Consider the following 20,924-nt stretch of genomic DNA (forward strand, 5'->3'; position numbering starts at 1 on the left):
ACAGTTTTGTAAAGGGGGGGGGGTTAAGTCTGGGCTTAGCATGTGGAGAAAGTCCTTCGTTAAAATCCACTAAGCCCATGTTTTATCGAACCTTATTAAAAGAGTCTTATTAGTTACTACGTAATACAGTCGACTCTGTTAACTGGAACTCAAGCAACCAGAAAAAAAACCAAAATCAAAGAAATATTGTAACATTTTAAATAAAAATGAAAATAAAATCTATTTCTGGCAGAAATTTAAGTGTAAACTTGGCACATCACACCTGAGTATGCTCACGCTTTGCCTACCCCAAGTCCAGCAGTTTGTCTGGAACAGTTTATGGTACAGCATAGTATGTTAGGCCTATTTTTAATAATAACGCTCAAGCGGCCAGAAACTACATTTATCCAGCATCTATCAATTCCCATGGGTGCCTTTAACTGAGAGTCTGCTGTATTTCATCGCATCGAGGATGCACAAGGAAGGCAGGAAAGTGATTAAAGAAAAAGACAATACAGTGAAAACCAAATTCAAGAAATACGCCAACTAGAGAGATGGCCTTAACCCTTTCAGGACCAAGGGACATATTTGTCCCATAACTTTAAAATCCTATAAATTTTGATTGGGATAGTCTACAGTTCTAAATTTGATATGTACGGATTCCATATGAAACTGCCTTTATGTAAACAAACTGGTTCCGACATTCATTCATTAGCGTCGTTGCTAGATTGACGAGAAGATTCACTTGCCACACTGTCCATAAGCCAGAAGTGTGATTTTTTTTAAATAAAAATAATGATATTTCACAAAAAAAATCAATTTTTTGGCATCTGCAAGCCTTTTTACCATAAAAATGTTGTCAAAACCACAAAAATTGGCCTACGATCCTTATGGTCCTGAAAGGGTTAATCAGCAGAAAATCAGTATTTGAGAGCAGATTTAAAGGCCTGTAATAAATTAAGTTTTCAAGCATCTTAAATATCTTCAAGGAGGGTTTGGATATTTGAATAGTTGGGGAGAATGTTAATAGGTATCGCCATGAAACATCAAAGTCTAAAACAGCAGAATTTTCCTAGACTTCAGGCAGGTTTTGTCTTGCTCACTAGTAGATTTCTGGGCCGCTGACAGATTTTGTTGTAAGGATGAGTTGCCGGTGCCTTCCTTCCATGCTGGAACGGCTCGGTTATTGTTGCAACTTGAAAGCGAGATGCAGTTCCTTGAAACTTGTCATTGAGACTGTCCCAAAAGTTTGAGAGGAAGCAATTATTACTGAAGTGCAACCACATAATAAACAGATACCACTGACTACTGAGGAAATGGAGAAACAGGCAAGGGAAATGCAGAATCAATACCATAAGAAGATCTACTGAGTAGATTGAGGGAAGGGCAGCGGAGAAAAATAACAAGTTTAAAAAAAACAACCCAGATATAGTTACAGCTGGAGGGAGGATGGGAGTGAATATAAAACAGAGAAAACTAATTTCTCTTCAGAGAAAGCTGCGGCATGTATGAAGCCTTAGGCGATCAAAGGAAGGCAATTTTAAAAATTAGAAACATTTTTCTTGCTCTTGCTTCAGGTTTCTGGGTCTTGCTGTGTCTTTGTCAGGTAGACACCGACGTCTCAGCCAGCATGCTGTGACTTCTCTTCAGGTTTCTTCAGTCTGCAGTGTGACTTTGGAAATGGTGGGCTCACTGATCTTATTGGGAACAGGGCAGTCCACCAATTTGAATTTTGGCGGGAAAGTCAGTTGGTCAGAAATTTGAAGTTTGTGGTGAAAGTCTCTGGTACGTTTAAAGATGTTTTCCCTGTGGAGCTGGGTTAGATGTTCTCTCAGGGTTTCCGCAGCTGGCACATGCAAGACTACATATGAGACCCCCTGCAGTGGCATATATGCCAGCTGTGGAAACCCTGAGAGAACATCTAACCCAGTTCCATGGGGAGAACATCTTTAAAGTCCATCCTATGGACTTTCACCACAAAATTCAAATTTCTGACCAGCTGACTTTCCCGCCAAAATTCAAATTGGTGGACTGCCCTGTTCCCAGTCAGGTCAGTGAACCCACTATTTACAAAGTCATACTGCAGACTTCAGAGCATACCCTGAAGAAAGCCACAGCATGGTGGTTGAAACATTGGTTTCCACCTGACAAAGACGCAGCGAGACCCAGAAACCTACAACAAGCAAAATGCCAGCTGCTGAGAGAACATTTTTCCTTGTTGCTTGCAAAGAAAAGGTCATCGGTGTGCAAGTCTTACCAGCTGAAAGAAACTCTAACCCTTTATGTCTAGATGGGTGCATGTCCTGACCAGCAGAGAGAATTTTATCCTGAGCACCGTTTCGTAGGGGAAAGAACCCCTTCTTGATAGTCTGATTTGCTCTCTTTCAGGGAACCTGACTAAACATATGAAATCCAAGGCCCACAGCAAAAAGTGTCAGGAGATGGGAGTGACCGTGTCCTCACTGTTGGACTTGGACGCCGAAGAAGGTACTGTGAACTGTTCTAATCTGATCTAATACACAACTTATTAATCACACTATACCAAAATGGTTCAAGGCGATTTACATCCAAAGAAGCCGTAAAGTCTATGGGAGAATACAAATCAATCAATAATTAAAATATCGTCATGATACCCTAGCCAAGCAGCTAGGAGGCTGAAAACAGTCACAGTGGAATCCATCTGAATCTGTATTTATAAAATACATTATAGATGTATTTGAAAACTGCTCTGAATTGACTCCTCAATCATTGATAGCGTTTTAGAAGCTTCCAATAAAGATACCATGAATATTATAACAAATCATATAAAAAAAAAAGTTTTTTAAAATTTTTATGAAACCTTAAATAATTAGTATCGGTCCTAATGTGAACAGGTAGATTATTCCAAATTGTAATAGCAGCGTTAGCAAACCATTCTGCTGCAGTTTTAAAACAATGAAAAGTTTGTAAAGCTGGAAAATGGTCTGCCTTCAAGCATTTAATGCTGAGGCTTTTTAAGAATAAAGAGGCTCTTTTTTTTTTTTTTTTTTTTACTTTATTTAGTTTTTAATGCCAACAAAAAGTGAAATACAATTTATATACAAATAATGATAATCAATCAAGCACTTATAATCAATCAGAATCAATACAAAAGATAAAAAATTCCCTCCCCCATCCATCATTACCATCGGAAATAATACCAAAACAAAAAGCTTCTAAAGCTTAGTGCTCACTAAGGTCTGGATTCAGTAAACGGCCTTCATAAATTCTGCACTGGGAAAAAAAAAATCAAGTGCTAAACAATATTCTAATAACTTAGCGAAAGGGAAACCAGACCACCACCTCACCAGCTGGTGGTCACCATGGATGCCTCCAAACATGGAGGGGGGACACACCTTCTCCATCTTCGCACAGGGGACATATGGTCGGCCCAGGCGTCCTCACTCCATATCTACCTACTGGAGCTCAGGGCCATAGGGAATGCCCTCGAAACCTAATGGTTAGGGCAGCAGGCTGAGAACTTGGGAAACTGGGTTCAATGACCTTTGCAGCTCCTTGTGTTTCAAGTTTCAAGTTTATTATATTATTTGATTAAACGCTTTTCAGAATACAAAGCGTTTTACAAAGAAATAAAATTAAATTTCCAAAATCACAAATACATTGTAATTAAAATTAACTACTTTAAATTAAAAATAAAAACAAACTGGGGTAAACAATCCACAAGAAACAATAGGAAAGGGGGAAGAAAGAGTAAAAATACAATTAAAAAAAAAAAAAATAAGCAGGTCAGGTTAGTACATAGGGAAGGTATGAAGAGAAGGAAAAAAAGGAGAAAAAAAGTCCCTTAATTCTCCATTGCCCCAGGTACAAGACTTACCGCCTCTTTAACAAAGGTGCACTGTGATTTTTAGCGCGTGATAAATATCGCTTGCTAAATGCTAACGCGTGCATGTTATCCTATGGACGCATTAGCGGTTAGCGCACGCGTTGATTCAGCGCGCTAAAACGCTTAGCACACTTTTGTAAAAGGAGCTCTTAGATTGTGAACTCGCTAGGGACAGGAAAGGTACCTGTATGTAATGTAAACCGCTTTTGGCTGTAGCCACCGAAAGGCGGTGTATCAAATCCATTACCCATAGGGCCAGAATCCGCGCTCAACTTTGGGTGCGAGGATTTCCACCAACGGAAACCGGGTGTAAATGCTGCCACACAAGTTGGGCCTAGGTGCCGCATGATTCTGAAACGCTGCACGGATCTTAAGGGAATGCCCCTCGCCTTCCCGTGTCCCCTCCCATCATTACACCCCCCCTTTGCCAGATACGCATGGGGAACACACGAGCATGTGTTTTGAATGCATCTGTGCCTTGAACCTGTTAGAACACTTTTCCACATTGAAAACCCAAGGCACCACATATAGAATTTATTCCATAAATGCAGCACATCCTATCTTATTTATTTACAGGCAGTCTCCGAGTTACAGACGCCCGACTTAAGTACGACTCGTACTTAAGAACGTGGTCATGGCCTCATTCGATTTCACTGAGCAGTATTTCCAGTGGCATAGACTCCTACACTTCTGTGGCAGATTCAGGAATGATGCATGGCCACATTAAGAAGTGTGGTTGTGCATGCTGTACTTTAGAGGGAACACTGGTAGGGGCAGTTGGTCCTTTTGTCAGCTGGGAGCAGAGGTAAGCAGCAAGAATCTTAAAATCTACAAGTTCTGAGTTACATACAAATCCGACTTAAGAACAGCTTTAAAAATGTAACTCGTTCTTAACCTAGGGACTGCCTGTATAGGAATAATCCAGCCATTGTGACATCACTGATGATGCTGGCTGGCTCTTATTCATTGGTGGAATGAGGCTTTATGACATCACAATCTCAGCTCTGGAATGTTGCTACTTAAGAACATGGTCACGGCTTCATTTGATTTCACTGAGCAGTATTTCCAGAGGGAAGCAGCAGGAATCTTAAAATCTACAAGTTCTGAGATACATACAAATGCGACTTAAGAGCAGCTTTAAACATGTAACTCGTTCTTAACCTGGGAACTGCCTGTATTCATTTTTCTATACTGTTCTCCCAGGTGAGCTCAGAACGGTTTACAGTACTCAAGCATTTTCCCTTGGCTGTCCCAGTGGGCTCACAATCTCTATATAATTATGGGTCACAGGGCACTTAACACATGTCTGTTAAAATGCGCTAAGTTTTAGTAAATGGGCCCCACACTGAACACTTTTATAGGATACTTAAAGCACAAACGGACACAGGGTTATAAAGAAATGCTAATTTTACTGCAGGCAGTGGCATAGGAAGGGGGAGAGGGAGCGGTCCGTCCTGTGCGCTATCTTGCTCAGGGCACCAGCACCCATCCTCCTCTCCGCCCCCCTCCCTCCTTCCCCTGCCACGCGCACACCTTCCCTTCCCCCCCTTTTTAACTTCATTTCGATCAGCCACCAACTTCCTGCCCGCGTCAACTTCAGAGCTCTCTCTGATTTCACTTCCGGGACCTGCGCCTAGGAAGTGACGTCGGAGAGAGAGCACCGAAGCCGACGTGGATAGTAAGTTGGTGGCAGCACGCACCGAAGTTAAAAAGATACGGGGAAGGGATTCCGGGGGGGGGGAGGGGGTGCCACCCACGCTGGCTGTCTGACAAAAGCTCTGGCAGGATACACATTTCAAATCTGAAACATAGAAACATAGAAATAGACGGCAGATAAGGGCCCGCGACCCATCTAGTCTGCCCACCTTAATGTCCCTCCCCTACCTTTGCCCTGTGAAGAGATCCCATGTGCCGATCCCATTTGGCCTTAAAATCAGGCACGCTGCTGGCCTCAATCACCTGTAGTGGAAGACTATTCCAGCGATCAACCACTCTTTCAGTGAAAAAGAATTTCCTGGTGTCACCTCGTAGTTTCCCACCCCTGATTTTCAACGGATGCCCTCTTGTTGTCGTGGGACCCCTGACATCTTGTAATCACAAAATAGAAAATAAAATTATTTTTATCTACCTTTCACGGTCATATCCAACATTGGTTTCTTTTTCACTGTCTACCATCCATCTCTCTCTCGCTCGTGCTGTTGCGCTCTCGCTCACTTGCTTGCCTTGTGCCCTGAGTCAAACCTCTCTATTCCCTCCATGCCGCATCTCTCCCTTCCTCCTCTCCATTATCAAGTGCAACATTTCTTTCTCTTTTTCTCCCTGCCCTCTACTTTATGTCCAACTTTTCTCCCTCTCTCTTCTCCATGCATGTCTCCCTTCTCTCCACCATATGCAGGATTTCTCCCTCTTCTCCCTTTCTACCTCTTTGTTTCATCTCTCCCTTCCTCTCCTCCACCCCAAATCTTTCTCCCCTCCCATCCCCATGTGCAGCATCTTTTCCTCCCATCCCCCTGTGCAGCAGCACCCTACCGACCCTCCCACCGTGAGCCCTGATATACCTCCGAGGCCTCCTAAATCTGCAGCAGTGGCAGAGGTGGACGGTCAGCAGCAGGCTCTCAACGAGCTCCTCACAACCTGCCCTTCCAGGGCTTCCCTCTGCCGTGTTATCAGTGACATAACAGGGAGCAGGCCATGAGAAGCCCATTCAGAGCCTGCCGCTGCTGACCTGACACTGCTGCTGCTTTAGGAGGTCTCACCAGGAAGGGGGTGGGGATGATGGTCGCTGAATCAGAGATTCCAATTTTCTTGGGCAATGAATCGAAGTGAATCGGTGAATTGATTCAAATCAGCGAATCAGGTGGCTCTCCAGACTTCTGGTCTGAGTAGGGTAACCAGATGTCCAGATTTACTCGGACATGTTCTCTTTTTAGAGGACTGTCCAGGCATCCAGATGGGTTTTCAAAATCCAGCATTTTATCCAGGTTTTGAAAACCATTGAGGCCGTGTCTGGAGCACATCAGTGCATGTGCAGATGGCGCCACGGTGATGTCTATGCATGCGTACAAGGGCTGGGGTTGGGGGGGCAGAACAGGGCAGAGATGTGGGTGAAACGGGGTCTTTTTTTTATTTTTATTTTTTTTTAGGTCTGAGGGAGGAGTAATGCATGCACATACAATCAGATGCAAATAACACTAACAATGCCTAGACACAAGATGGATGAAGTCTCCCAAAAAGGTTTTCATTACTAAGTGAAATGCACCAAGAAAGAAAATTAAAAAAAAGGCAAGCACTAGCAGACACCCAAGTATTCCTGTGTGGCGCAGTGGTTGGATCTACAGCCTCAGCACCCTGGGGTTGTGGGTTCAAACCCCGCACTGCTCCTTGTGACCCTGGGCAAGTCATTTAATCTTCCAGAGCCCCAGGTACGTTAAATAGATTGTGAGCCCACCGGGACAGATAGGGAAAATGCTTGAGTACCTGATTGTAAAAACCACTTAGATAACCTTGATAGGCGGTATATAAAAACCTAATAACATGCTGCTATCTGCTCCATCGCCATAGGCAGCCATTATTCTTGCAATAAAAAGAGCTTGACCTAAAAAAACAGCACTTTCAGCTTCTTTCTAAATGTGCTGTAACAAGCCACGAGTTTCAACCACAGAGGCCATTTGTTCCATTCAGAAGGACCAGACATAGAGGAAAAAAAAAATCTGCTTTCATGACTCAGCCAAAATATGCTTTCATGACTCAGCCAAAATATGCTTTCATGACTCAGCCAAATAAAATTGATAGAATTTCCAGTAGTCGAACATACTCGGACCTCAAAGCACATGATACTTTATGGAATTAATGAGAGCATACAGAGTACACACATACACAACTCCTTCAGAGTAGCTACAAATGAGTGTCAGAGGGTTTGCATGCGTATGGACTAAATTCTGGTTACCTACCATATATACTTGAATATAACCTAAGGCCATTTTTCCCATAAAGGGGGGTGGGGGAAGATGTTAACTAATATAAACCGATGGTTTATGTTCAAGTAATCCTCTTCTCCTTTCTTCCCTCCCTCCCCCCCATGGAATCTGTATTCTTGCCGTTCCCTCCCTTCCCTGAGGTGTCTTACCCCAGCTGACCAGCTCTGCACCCAGCATCTTCTCTCCTCCAAGACCCACTGTAGGCCCCTCCCTAGGCCTACGTTGCAGCCGTGGTGGTCCAGTGTTGATCCTCCTGTGCAGTCTCTATACTAAAAATGGCCGCCACGAGTTCCTACTGCAAACTTGTGAGACTGACGCTAAAACCAGTGGCAGCTGTTTTCAATACAGACTGTGTAGGAGGATGGCTGCTGCCCCAGCTCACCACTGGACCACAAGAGCTGTAAGGTAGGGCCAAGGAAGGGCATAGGGTGGGTCTGGCAGGAGAGACGGTGCTGGTTGCAGAGCCAACTGGCTGGACACCTCAGAGAAGAGAGGGAGTGGCAGGAAATGCCACAGGGACAGTAGTGCCGGTTATCCGGTGGGGAAAGGACAAAAGTGCTTCGTCATCAGATGAGGACTTGAATATAAACAGAGATCCTCATTTTTGGGTCATTATTTGGCTCAAAGAGCTTGGTTTATTTTCGAGTATATATGGTATTTTATAATGGTCACATGGGGGTGTCTATGTTGCCTTTAGAAAAATACCCACTTTTCACCAACTTTTGACATAGGTTTCTTGTTATAAAATTAGAAACAGAAAAATTATAGATAAAGACTATGTAGCCTATCCAGCTTGCCCGTCCAGCTTGCCCATCCATGACAACTACTCTCCCTTTCACTCATGTAGAGATCCTATGTACTTGCCCCAAGCTTTCTTGAGTTCAGATGCAGTTTTCATCTCCACCACCTCCACAAGTAAGCCGTTCCACACATTCACCACTTTTTCCATGAAGAAGTATTTCCTCAGGTTACTTGCGAGTCTGTATCTTCATCCTATGCCCCACCCCCTTCATTCCAGTTATAGCTTAAAGATCTTGATGTCTAAGAACAGAATATACCCAGCACACTCATCCAAATTCCAAATAGCTGAATAGCAATACTTTATTCTTTATTATATAGGCCTCAGACCTACCACTCCACCGCCTAGCAAAAATTTTTAGCGGGCAGAATTACATGGCTCTTCATCATTGACCTCAAACTACTTTTCTCATAGTCCAATCATTTAATAATTTAGTAGTTTCTGGTAAATTCAATAAATAATATAATAAATATTTAATAAACTTATCTTGACTTAGCTTAATATGCGTGACCCGGGAGGGAATGACCTGACATGTTTTGCACTGTTGTGCTTTATCAAGGGACCCCCTATAAAAAAAGGAAAGCAGTCAATATATTTTATTAAACTGTTTCCCCTGCCTTACAAATATTTACTTAACAAACACACTATAAGAAAACTCACCACTGTCATCCGACTCCTGGAATATTTAAAGTGCAAGATGGCGGCGTTCTAATTCAGTACCTAAATACACTCCCTCCAAACAGCTGATACCTCCTGCCTCCCATTGGACGGAGCTTCTATCCTATCAATGACGTCCATTCCACCTCCAAATTCAAACCCCATGGCTCCACAGTATCTAACTGGTAGATTAATCGTTGTTCCCTTTCGTTCAAAACTTTCTCCAGATTGCCTCCCCCCACCCTTGCTGGATATTATCAGTGATACGCCACCGCATCTCCTCCACCAGATGCCTGTTTCTAATCCAATGCTGTACCATCAGGCCTTGGAGGCATTCATTTACCAACCACGATTTATGCTTACATTACATTACATTACATTAGGGACTTCTATTCCGCCTATACCTTGCAGTTCAAGGCTCTGTCAATCGCAGTTTTACCGGTCTGCTCGTGCGTTCTGAATAGATCAGTTTGCATGGGCAGACGAGTCCTCATTCCAGAGCATCTTTTCAACCCTTTATTCAGGACCAGAGACCAGAAATGAATGTTTCAGCTAACCTAAAGCTCTGATAGACCTCTATTGCGGTGGAATAGTTTTAAACTGAACTAGGGATCTAAAAAAATAAAAGTGTACACTTTGAAAGTATTTCATAACCCATTTAAAATGTTTTCATGCTGAAGTTCTTTTTAGTACAGTGATGTAAAAAAAAAATCATTTTAATCCTTAATGGTAAAGGAAATATAATTCATTACACATTTTTCCAATGACAAAAAGTGGTTTATGGCAACATTGCCATAGAAAAACCAATTAAAAAAAAAAAAAATCACTAGTTTCAAGTTTCAAGTTTTATTAGTGCTTGATAAATCGCTTATTGAATAAGCGATGTACAATTCAAATAAAATAGAAAGACAAATACAATGACTTTAAATAAAAACATACTGGGTTAACATACATGAATCGTGAGGATTGGGGGGGAAAGTTACAATATGTTTGTAGAAGAAAAAAGGGAAAATAACTCAAGGAAGGGGAAAAAAATGCATTTATTTAATCTTTTTGGTTGTTGTTGAGATTTATTAACTGTCTTTATGAAAAGAGATTCACCCAAGGCAGTGTACAAGTAGGTACAGCTTGACATAAGTTATTATTTTGTTAACAGCATTAACAATAGTAAAATTACCAAAAAATACTGTATATAAAATTAATTAGATGGCAGATTTGAATCCTAATAATAGGACAAACATGTCGATATCAGGAATATACACAAACAGAAAATGGGGTGAAAATTATTTCAAATATGTATATTAAGGGCAATATAAGATATATGAATATGTCCACAGCACCCTTAATTCCTACAATTTCTAAGGTGTATCAAAAGGAATTAAACCATGGACCATGTTTCGACACCTGCTTCAGGAAACCTGATGCAAAAGTTTGATCAAAACCTTCAATCTTTTAAAAATGTCTCTGTTAGGAAATGTCAAAACATGGTCCATGTCGGAACCCTGATTTTGTCAGGCTAAGTAAAAAGAGCTCGTTTTCTATTTTTTTCACATTATTCATGTTTTGGAGATTTTGCTGTGATTATAAGAAAACCTTGTGTGCAATGATTATTCCTTGAGCCTAAATCTGAGGCTAGTAACACTTTTGCTGTGTCTGGGTCTCTGAGCATACTTAAAAGTACTCGTTATAGTCCATATTTAATTCCTTTTGATATACCTTAGGAATTGTAAGGGTGTTGAACACTGGGCTAGCGTTTTTAGCGCACGCAGGAAATTACCATGCGCTACACTGCGTGCTACGCTTCTAGAACTAACGTTGAGGTCTAGCTCGCTCAGCAATGTAACATGCTCTATTCCGCGCATTAAAGCCCTAACGCGGCTTAGTAAAAGGAGTCCTGTGTTCACATATTCAAGTATCAGAAATATAAACATTTAACAGCGCTATAGAATAAACAGAACAAATATGATAAAAGTCAGCAGAATATGAATGATACGGTAACAGCATGAAAGAACATTGAAACAACATAGATAAAATACTCGTAAGGTCACCACAATACACAATAGGCGATGCTCGAGAGGGTCCAGAAAAGAGCAACAAGGATGATAAAAGGCATGGAAAACCTTTCATATGCTGAAAGGCTAGAGAAGCTGGGGCTCTTTTTCCTGGAAAAGCGGAGACTTAGAGGGGACATGATAGAGACTTATAAGATCATGAAAGGCATAGAGAAGGTGGAGAGGGACAGATTCTTCAGACTAGCGGAGGGAAACAAAAACAAGAGGGCATTCAGAAAAATTGAAAGGAGACAGATTCAGAACAAAAACTAGGAAGTTCTTCTTCACTCAGAGGGCGGTGAACACCTGGAATGCGCTCCCAGGAGAGGTGATAGGACAGAGTACGATATTGGGTTTCAAAAAGGGTTTGGATGGTTTCCTGAAGGAGAAGGGGATTGAATGGTATAGATAAGAGGGTTACTATACAGAATATTAAATGATTAGGGAATAAAAGGTTTAGTTAAAGGATCACTTGCAGGTCATGGACCTGGGGGGGGGGGCCGCCGCGGGAGCAGACTGCTGGGCACGATGGACCCCTGGTCTGGCCCGGCAGAGGCAAAGCTTATGTTCTTAATAGAACATTCAAATAACACAGGTATGAAACTAACACAATTCAGTATAGGAGGTGTCGAGAAGTCTAAAACAAAACAAAAGCTAAAAAAAAAACCCCAATCTGGCTTTTAACCCCTTTGGGGATTTCACCAAACTGATTTTAATCCTCAATCAGCAGAGCCTGCCACCGATAAAATTTTGCCACCAAGATACTATTTAATTAACACACACACACAAAAAAAAAAAGTTGTGTTGTATGTCTGCAGGTCTTCTGGTGGCATCCTTTTGGCGCAGAAATTTGCCACTGTCATTGCATCAAACTTTCAAAGGCTTTTGAAGTTTAACTTTGATCACCACTAGGCATGGTGTGGAGACAAATATCCATAAAAATGGGACCCCTACATTTTTCCAAATGACCCCAAAAGAAATGTACTACTATTGACATGGATTGTTGCAAGATGATGTGAAATCGTTCACGAAGTGACCCTTAAAATTTGTTTTAGCAAAATGTCATTTGGCAAAGAAAATGAAGCTGCAATTCAATTTTTGCGACAAAACAAAGACATTCAGTGTAGAGCCCAAGGGAGTTTCCTAATGAAGGTTGGACTAATGTATTTTTAAAGGTCATGCTAAATGCTTAAACAATTGCAAAGTATTTTGAAACTATGGGCTCCTTTTATCAAGGTGCGCTACGGGGGTTTCATCACGCGCTAACCCCCGCGGCACGCCAAAAAACTAACGCCTCGTCGATGGAGGCGTTAGCGACTAGCGCGGCAGGCAGTTGAACGCGCGGTATTCCGCACGTTAACCGCCTACCACACCTTGATAAAAGGAGCCCTATGTAAGGGGTCCCATTTTTTTGCCTTATTTATGTACAACACTTTTCAGGAACTACCACCTAGCGACCCAGATTTTCTCTATGTGCAACACATTATAGCTACAATAACTTTAAAAAAATCTTTTCTAGGAACCAGTGAGGACAGATTCCAAGATTCAGAAGGGAGAGATGGATCTGAGGTCGTAGATGATCACCAGTTTTCAGATCTAGAGGACACAGATGAAGATGACGAAAATGAAGATGATGAAGAGGAGGAAGAGGTGGAAAGTCAAGAGGAGTTGCCTTTGAAGCCCCTGGAAATTAAACCAGTTTGTTCGCAAATGCCCTCTTCATGCCCTTCATCAACTCAAGGAGAAAGCACTGGGGCCTCATCCTTTTTGACACAAGATTTTGTTTCCAGTAGCCAGCAGAGCCCTAGAGGGCACCTGGCAGCATCCTGTAGGCTTGAAGCAAAACTGTCAGAGGACAGCAAAGAGGATTCTCCTGGCCTAAGCTTCTCAGCTTCTCACAGGCCTGTTTTGGCTCCTGGTGAACCCTTGGCTTCTACTGAAAAACAGTCTGTTACAAAGTCGCAGGTACTTTTACCAATGGATTTGTCAAGGTCAAAAGAATCGCCAAGAAGGCAATGGTCTCCAAGTCAGGAATCTGGTGCAGTCAGAGCAGTATTATACAGAAAGCACTTGCTAACCAAAAATGAAACTGCAGCTAAATGTTTCTCATCAGCTGGAGATATCCCTTCCCTGAGGTGCCTGTCTCCGGTACGAGGGAGGTCACCTGGCCAATATATGTCTCCAGAGAGGGAAGTATCGCCACTGAGGTGTGTCTCACCAAGGCTAGAGATGTCTTTAAGCAGGCATCTGTACCCAAGGCCAGATTTGTCCCCAAGAGCATACTATTCCCCAGAGCTCCCTCTCAGACATTTGTCTCCAAGTCGAGAAACATCCTCGGCTGGATATTTGCCTCTGAAAAAGCTTTTACCTCCTGGGGGATCAGCATCATCTTCCAAGTACCCGTCTCCAGGAACGGAGGAAATGCCTAGCAGCCACCAGTCGGTGACGGACATGAAAGCTCCAACCTTGCCTATTCCTCACAGGCCCCACGGAAAAAGTGCCGAGATTTATAAATTCAAGGTGGTAAGTTGGAACTTGTTGTTCTCTTTATGCTTATATAAGACTTAATCTCTGGAGGAACCGCCTGAAACATACAGTTCCGCCACGACTTTCTAGACTCCAGACAAACAAAGGGTGTTTTGCTTCAGACCCTCAGTTCCAAGGAGGAGGAGAGCTGTCACTCTACTGTCTAATCCGGCCCTCTTTTTCCCAGCCTACCAGAACAGAGAGCTGTCACTTTACTGCCTAATCCGGCCCTCTTTTCCCCCAGCCTACCAGAACAGAGAGCTGTCACTCTACTGCCTAATCTGGCCCTCTTTTCCCCTAGCCTACCAGAAGAGAGAGCTGTCACTCTACTGCCTAATCCGGCCCTCTTTCCCCCCAGCCTACCAGAACAGAGAGCTGTCACTCTACTGCCTAATCCGGCCCTCTTTTCCCCCAGCCTACCAGAAGAGAGAGCTGTCACTCTACTGCCTAATCCGGCCCTCTTTTCCCCCAGCCTACCAGAAGAGAGAGCTGTCACTCTACTGCCTAATCCGGCCCTCTTTTCCCCCAGCCTACCAGAAGAGAGAGCTGTCACTCTACTGCCTAATCCGGCCCTCTTTTCCCCCAGCCTACCAGAAGAGAGAGCTGTCACTCTACTGCCTAATCCGGCCCTCTTTTCCCCCAGCCTACCAGAAGAGAGAAAAGTTGTTATACTGTTAATTGTTAGTTTGCTCCCTCCCCTGGCTGCACAGTTCCAATTCCTTTTTGTTTACAAATTAATCCCAAATGTTTATTGAGCTTTCATGCTTGTCCACACCAAAGCGAATTTAGGATAAGAGTAATACATTTAATGCATAGAATATAATGGGCGCATTAGCATTTAGCACACGCCAAGTCAGTTAACGCACCTCAGTAAAAGGACCCCTCAATGCGTTATAAATTTTTTTTTTTTTTTTTAATCCATTCCAGAGACACTGAACATTAAGACTAAAGTGCTGTTTTAAAAGACCGTATATTTTCCTTACACAGAACAAAAATAGCAAAAATGTCTTGCAGTCAAAATTGTACCATTTGCATATTCTGGAAATGTACTTTCTTAAAATGCTCCATTGTATTTGAGAACATTCTGTGCGGATACCATCTGTTTTCTTTTCTGGCTTTGAGACATAGGCTTTGCCTTCATGAAAGAAAAATTGTAAAAAATAATAATAATAATTCCTCTCAAATGCACTGGCAAGTTCTGTTTGCACTCTGAGAGGAACTGTGCAGTTGGCTCGTACATGTCTAGCAGCTCTGTTAGCCAACAGATAACATAATTCATCTAAGAGGAACCAGGAAGATAAAAGAAGTAGCCTCCACACACACATTTATTTTGAGTATTAATTGTTTATTCATAGTAACATAGTAGATGACGGCAGATAAAGACCCGAATGGTCCATCCAGTCTGCCCAACCTGATTCAATTTAATTTTTTTTTTTCTTCTTAGCTATTTCTGGGCAAGATTCCAAAATGCAACAGCTGAAAGGCAGTATAGCAAATTAACACCCCCTTCCCTTTTTTTTTTTTTACGAAGCTGTGTTGCACTTTTTTATCGCCAGTAGGGGGCGGTATTGGCTCCGACGCTCATAGAATTCCTAAGAGCATCAAAGCTAATACCACTGTGGCCAGTGATTTAAAAAAAAAACCCAAAAACAACTAACGTGGCTTTGTAAAAGGGAAGAGTAAACAAACTAAAGTAAATTAATAGAGCCTGTACACATGGATTTAAAATTTTTTTAAAAAAAGACTGTCAGCATGTCCTTAGGCCTCTACATGTCACGAAAACCTCGACTTTAAACACAAAAATTAGTAGGAAAATACATGCACATGGCAGTTGCAATAAATAAATAACGGTCGTTGACATTCATTTAGATCAGTGGTTCCCGACCGTGAGAGAGATTTGCATATAATGGAGGTGACAGGTATACAGATCTGCTCTATGCATGTTCATTAGGGCTGTGCTGAAAACCTGACCGGCTAGTGGTCCTCCAGGACCTTGGCTTTCACTCCTAGTCTGGCAATAGGCCAGTTTTCAGAATATCCCTTAGGGAGATTTGAACTAGTAAACTTGTAAATCCCAATCTCATCTGTGTTCCTCTCATCCCAGGCTAAGCAGGAAGCACCAGATTTTCATGGCCCTGGCTATTATTGTGGTCTAAAGAATGTGCTAACTGCTTAGCTTAATTAGTAAAAGTATCCTGTTTGTTTGGTTTTTTACTGGGGGATTGTGGCACTTTGTTTTTTCTTGTTATTTTGCCCTTGATTGTTACCTTGTAACTTATTTTGGTTTTATGTCTGGTTTTATTGTGCAATTGATTTTTCCCTTTTAATTTTATAAACTGCATTGTGACATTTTAATTTCATCATGTAGTTTTGAATGGGGTTTTTTGTTTGTTTGTTTGTTTTTGCTTGTTTTTATTGCTCTCTAATCCACTTTGGGTCTTGGCACAAGGAAGGCAGAATAGCAATTTCAAATTAGATTAAACTTGGTCATAGGGAATGACACGGGGACAGAATTTGTCCCCATCCCCGCAGTTAACTGCGGTAAACCATCTTCATGTCATTCTTTAAGGAGAGAGGGAAGAATCAGAGTATGAATGGGCTCAGCCACTGACCCTCAAGCCTTGCATTGAAGAATGCTGGTGTTGAAAGACTGAGGTTGAGATAGACACTAAAAAATGACAGTCTCTGGTATCCAGAGCTGATACTGTGATGTCATAATGCTTCATTCTACCAATAAGAGCCAACCTCATCAGTGATGTCACAAAGGGTTCATTATTCTATACTTGGCTCATATAAGAATCAGAGTGTGAATGGGCCCAGGCAGCCAGACCTTCAAGCCTTACATTGAAGAACGCTGGTGGAGAAGGACTGAGGTTGAGGTAGACACTAAAGAATAACAGTCTCTGGTATCCATAGCTGATACTGTGATGTCATAATGCTTCATTCTACCAATAAGAGCCAACCTCATCATGATGTCACAATGAGTTCATTATACTATACTTGGCTCACATAAGAATCAGAGTATGAATGGGCTCAGCCACTGACCCTCAACCCTTGCATTGAAGAATGCTGGTGTAGAAGGACTGAGGTTGAGGTAGACACTAAAGAATGACAGTCTCTGATATCCAGAGCTGATACTGTGATGTCATAATGCTTCATTCTACAAATAAGAGCCAACCTCATCAGTGATGTCACAAAGGGTTCATTATCCTATACTTGGCTCACATAGGAATCAGAGTATGAATGGGCTCAGCTACTGACCCTCAACCCTTGCATTGAAGAATGCTGGTGTAGAAGGACTGAGGTTGAGGTAGACACAGGATGGTTTCCCACAGTTTTCCACGGGGACAAGGACATATTCTGTCCCCATGTCATTCTCTATAAGTATCACATATTCATACACTTGTTTTCTTTGTTCATTCCTTACTAAGATTTTATGTTTCGATCTTGCCCTTGTTGAGGATCCTTGAAGCGCACCTTCCATTATTTTTGCTTGCTTATGTCCTCCTGAAAGCAAGAGGTCAGAAAATGGGTTTCTGAAGAGCTCCTTCTCATGCTGTTTTTATAAACAGCCAGTTAGGTGCCAGAGTAAAAGCAGTCATTTGCTCATTCCTTCCCAAGCTCTGTTGGCACCGGGTCGGCATCCATAAACCTGCCCAAACCATGATCCTGTAAGCATGAGTCAAGATTTTCCTCCTTAACATTATAAAGCCTTAACAACAATGTTATGACTTTTACCCTAATCTCAAAAGGTTTGAAAATCCCAATTTCTGTACACGGCTATACTAACAGCTTTTGTTTTGCATGTTACAGAAGGTAGAACCTTGGAGTTCACAAGAGAGCCCAGCTTGGTCACCCAGTGCGATGCGTCCAGTCTGTCCAAGGCCCCTCCGATCAGTGCATGAGTTACATGGCCACACTCCAGGTCGCGTGGAGGAGAATGTATTCAGTCACCTCCCTTTACACTCGCAGCAGCTAATGAGGACCTCGTACCCAATGATTCCTATTGGGGGCATCCAGATGGTGCAGGCAAGGCCAAGCACCCATCCCAGTTTAGTACCCTCTTCAGCTGTGCCACTGCAAGCAGGTTATTCCTTTGCCAGCAGCATCTTTACCGAAATCAGCCAAACTGGGGGAAAGGGAAGGGAGCAACAGGTTGTGACAGACGTGTCCGCAGCAGGAAAGGTTTCAAAGTACCCCCGCTCAGGAGAGACTAAGGGCGACAGCTTTGTGGAAGAGAAATCCAGGACTAGTGAACTCCACCTAAAGACAGAACAAGAGGAATACAGGGTAACCCAGTACGTGGAGGCCAGCCACCCGGAGCGGGAAAGCGGTGATAGTCCCAGCACAGAACACGAATGCTCTTCGAAGCCCTCGATGGGCAGAGAAGAGCCCTTAACGGGCAAGAAACAATGCGACAGCTCCAGTATTTCCCGAGACTTGCCCCGCACTTTCATCCCTGATTTTCCCGCACATACGTTGGACCGGAGCAGCAGCACTGGCTGCCTTTCGGAGCCCCCACTGAGCCATTCACATTCCCATCGATTTTCTACCAGGAGGAGGAATCTTTCTGGGGAGCCTACCCACCATAGGAAACACATCCTGCACTTAGAGCGCCCTCAAAGTTCGGAGAGCAAGGACAAAGGAAGTACTTAACTGGCTGTCTCCGTCTTTCCTTGCCTTCTCCAGGTGTCTGGTGTCAATCAACAAAAAAACATTGTCCACGCTATTTTCCTTGTTAATATATGATTATGAATTGCCTAGTGAATGACCAAACTCACAGGAAAGATTCCTGGTCTTCTTTGTTCTCAGTATGATATTATCTTTCTGTATGCAGTTTCTTGTGCCTTTTTCTAGAATTTTTGGTTGCTTCAAAATGTATAAAAAAAAAATTGTTGAGGCTGTGAATATTTTTCAAATGAGTGTTTTTTGAGGACGCGCGGCGGTGGATGGGAATATACAAAAGGGTTCGTTAGTCTGGTCTTTTCTGCCATTCTAAATTTGCACCTGGATTATCTGAATCGAAAAGAAATGGGAAGACGTGGACAGGAGATGCACTGAAAACTTTTTTTTTTTTTTTTTGTATATTAAGTTTAAAAAAAAAACAGAAAAATTTCTGTATACAGAAAATATACAGATTCATATTTATTATATGCTCTATTTAATTGTCAGGAATAGCTGGGGGAGGGGGTTTGGGGGGGTTGGTTGTTTTTTACAATGTGGCTGCTTCTTCTCATGCTTTAAAACTTGTACAAAATGGCTTTATGTTTTTTAAACTTCACCAGTTTCCTCTTTTGTTGAGTTGTAGGTCCAGCTAGTGATAATTTGATATCAGGATGCCTGGTAGCATAAACCTTTAGCTCCTCCTTCCCCTAGATCCCACCTCCTTACTTAAGAAGTAATTTCTAAATGCCTATAAATCAAATCCTAGCAAAAGCACTTTTCTGTGCCCCTGTCTCACTCTACCTGCCCCTCCCCACCTTGAAGGTTTAAAAAACACACAAAAAAATGTAAAATGTCAAGGTGCAGACCTGACTTCTGGGAAGGTGCGTTTTTTTCCTACACATTGTGCCGTTCCATGCCTTGCTTTATTCATGACATTGTGAGTATGTGGCTCCTGTGGTTCAAACACAGTATTAATAGAATTGTATAACCAAAATGTGGAGGGGGAAAAAAATCAGTTGTCAAGTGGCATAATCAGAGGTACACGGCCAGAGATCGCACCCAGTTTTAGGGAGACAATTGTGTTTACAGAAGAGCCTGGGTAGACATCGTGACTATATATATATATATATATATATATATCATAAAACCAGTTAAAGTATTATGAATGATTCTGTCCTGGTTTTACTTTCATTGCTCTCTGGAAACTTGAGTTTCTCAAGAAGTGGGTGTAGGCCAGGGGACTCAAACTTCCTCCTTGAGGGCTGCAATCCAGTTGGGTTTTTAGGATTCCCCCAATGAATATGTATGAGATCTATGTGCATGCACTGCTTTCAATGCATATTCATTGAGATCCCTGGTGTAGGCTGAACTTGTTCCCTTTTAGCATGGAATCTGATCATTTTCTGCATCCAAGAGGGTGACTTCCCGATTGCAGTCTGGTTTCCTAGATGGAAACAAGATTGCACCCACCCTCCTGTGGGGAAATCATTCCATTTTCCTTACACACCACTGCAAAAAGACTCACGTGTAGCTCTTACGCCAGACATTAATTCCACTGTACTTTGATTTTGGAAGGCTAGATCAAATATATTTGGCTTGCCCTCCTCTATCTTGTACAATTAAATTTTTACTTAACTTGAATGTCCACTGTGCCTCTGTTGATAAATGATGGCTCTCTGTAACCCAGTGGTCTCCAACTCCAACCCTTTGCAGGGCCACATTTTGGATTTGATGGTACTTGAAGGGCCTCAGAAAAAAATAGTCAATGTCTTATTAAAGAAATGACAATTTTGCATGAGGTAAAACTCTTTATAGTTTATAAATCTTTACTTATGGCTAAGTCTTAATAATAATTGCAATTTATAGCTCAAGAGACATTTGATGAAGAAACTGTTTTATTTTACTTTTGTGATTATGATAAACATACCGAGGGCCTCAAAATAGTACCTGGCGGGTCGCGAGTTTGAGACCACTGCTATAGGCTAAGGCTCTTTACACCTGCATTGTGATGTCATAGAACTTTATGGTTATAGAAACATAGTAACACGATGGCCATCCACAGCATCCACTATCTCCTCCTCTCCCTATTGGCTAAGGCTCTTTACACCTGCATTGTGATGTCATAGAACTTTATGATTACAGAAACATAATAACACGATGGCCATCCACAATCTCCTCCTCTCCCTATTGGCTAAGGCTCTTAACATTTGCATCTAATCTTCCTATAGGCCACTGGTCTCCAACTCAAACCCTTTGCAGGGCCACATTTGGGATTTGACGGTACTTGGAGGGCCTCAGAAAAAATAGTTAATGTCTTATTAAAGAAATGACAATTTTGCATGAGGTAAAACTCTTTATAGTTTATAAATCTTTCCTTATGGCTAAGTCTTAATAATAATATTGTA

At 42.2% G+C, this 20,924-nt stretch overlaps 1 protein-coding gene across 7 annotated transcripts in view; it reads left to right on the forward strand.

The window, feature by feature from the left end:
• Positions 1-18,921, forward strand: part of HIVEP3 (HIVEP zinc finger 3) — a 391,298-nt gene extending 372,377 nt beyond the window's left edge. For all 7 annotated transcript variants that reach the window (XM_033954082.1, XM_033954084.1, XM_033954087.1 and 4 more), the window contains 3 exons: positions 2,368-2,466; positions 12,848-13,851; positions 17,668-18,921. In XM_033954082.1, coding sequence (XP_033809973.1) covers positions 2,368-2,466; positions 12,848-13,851; positions 17,668-18,510 — 1,946 coding nt within the window. In that variant the 3' untranslated portion in view covers positions 18,511-18,921. The remainder of the gene's footprint in view (positions 1-2,367; positions 2,467-12,847; positions 13,852-17,667) is intronic.
• The last annotated feature ends 2,003 nt before the right edge of the window (positions 18,922-20,924 follow it).

This window comes from Geotrypetes seraphini, chromosome 8 (genome assembly GCF_902459505.1).
Source record: "Geotrypetes seraphini chromosome 8, aGeoSer1.1, whole genome shotgun sequence".
NCBI lineage: Eukaryota > Metazoa > Chordata > Amphibia > Gymnophiona > Dermophiidae > Geotrypetes > Geotrypetes seraphini.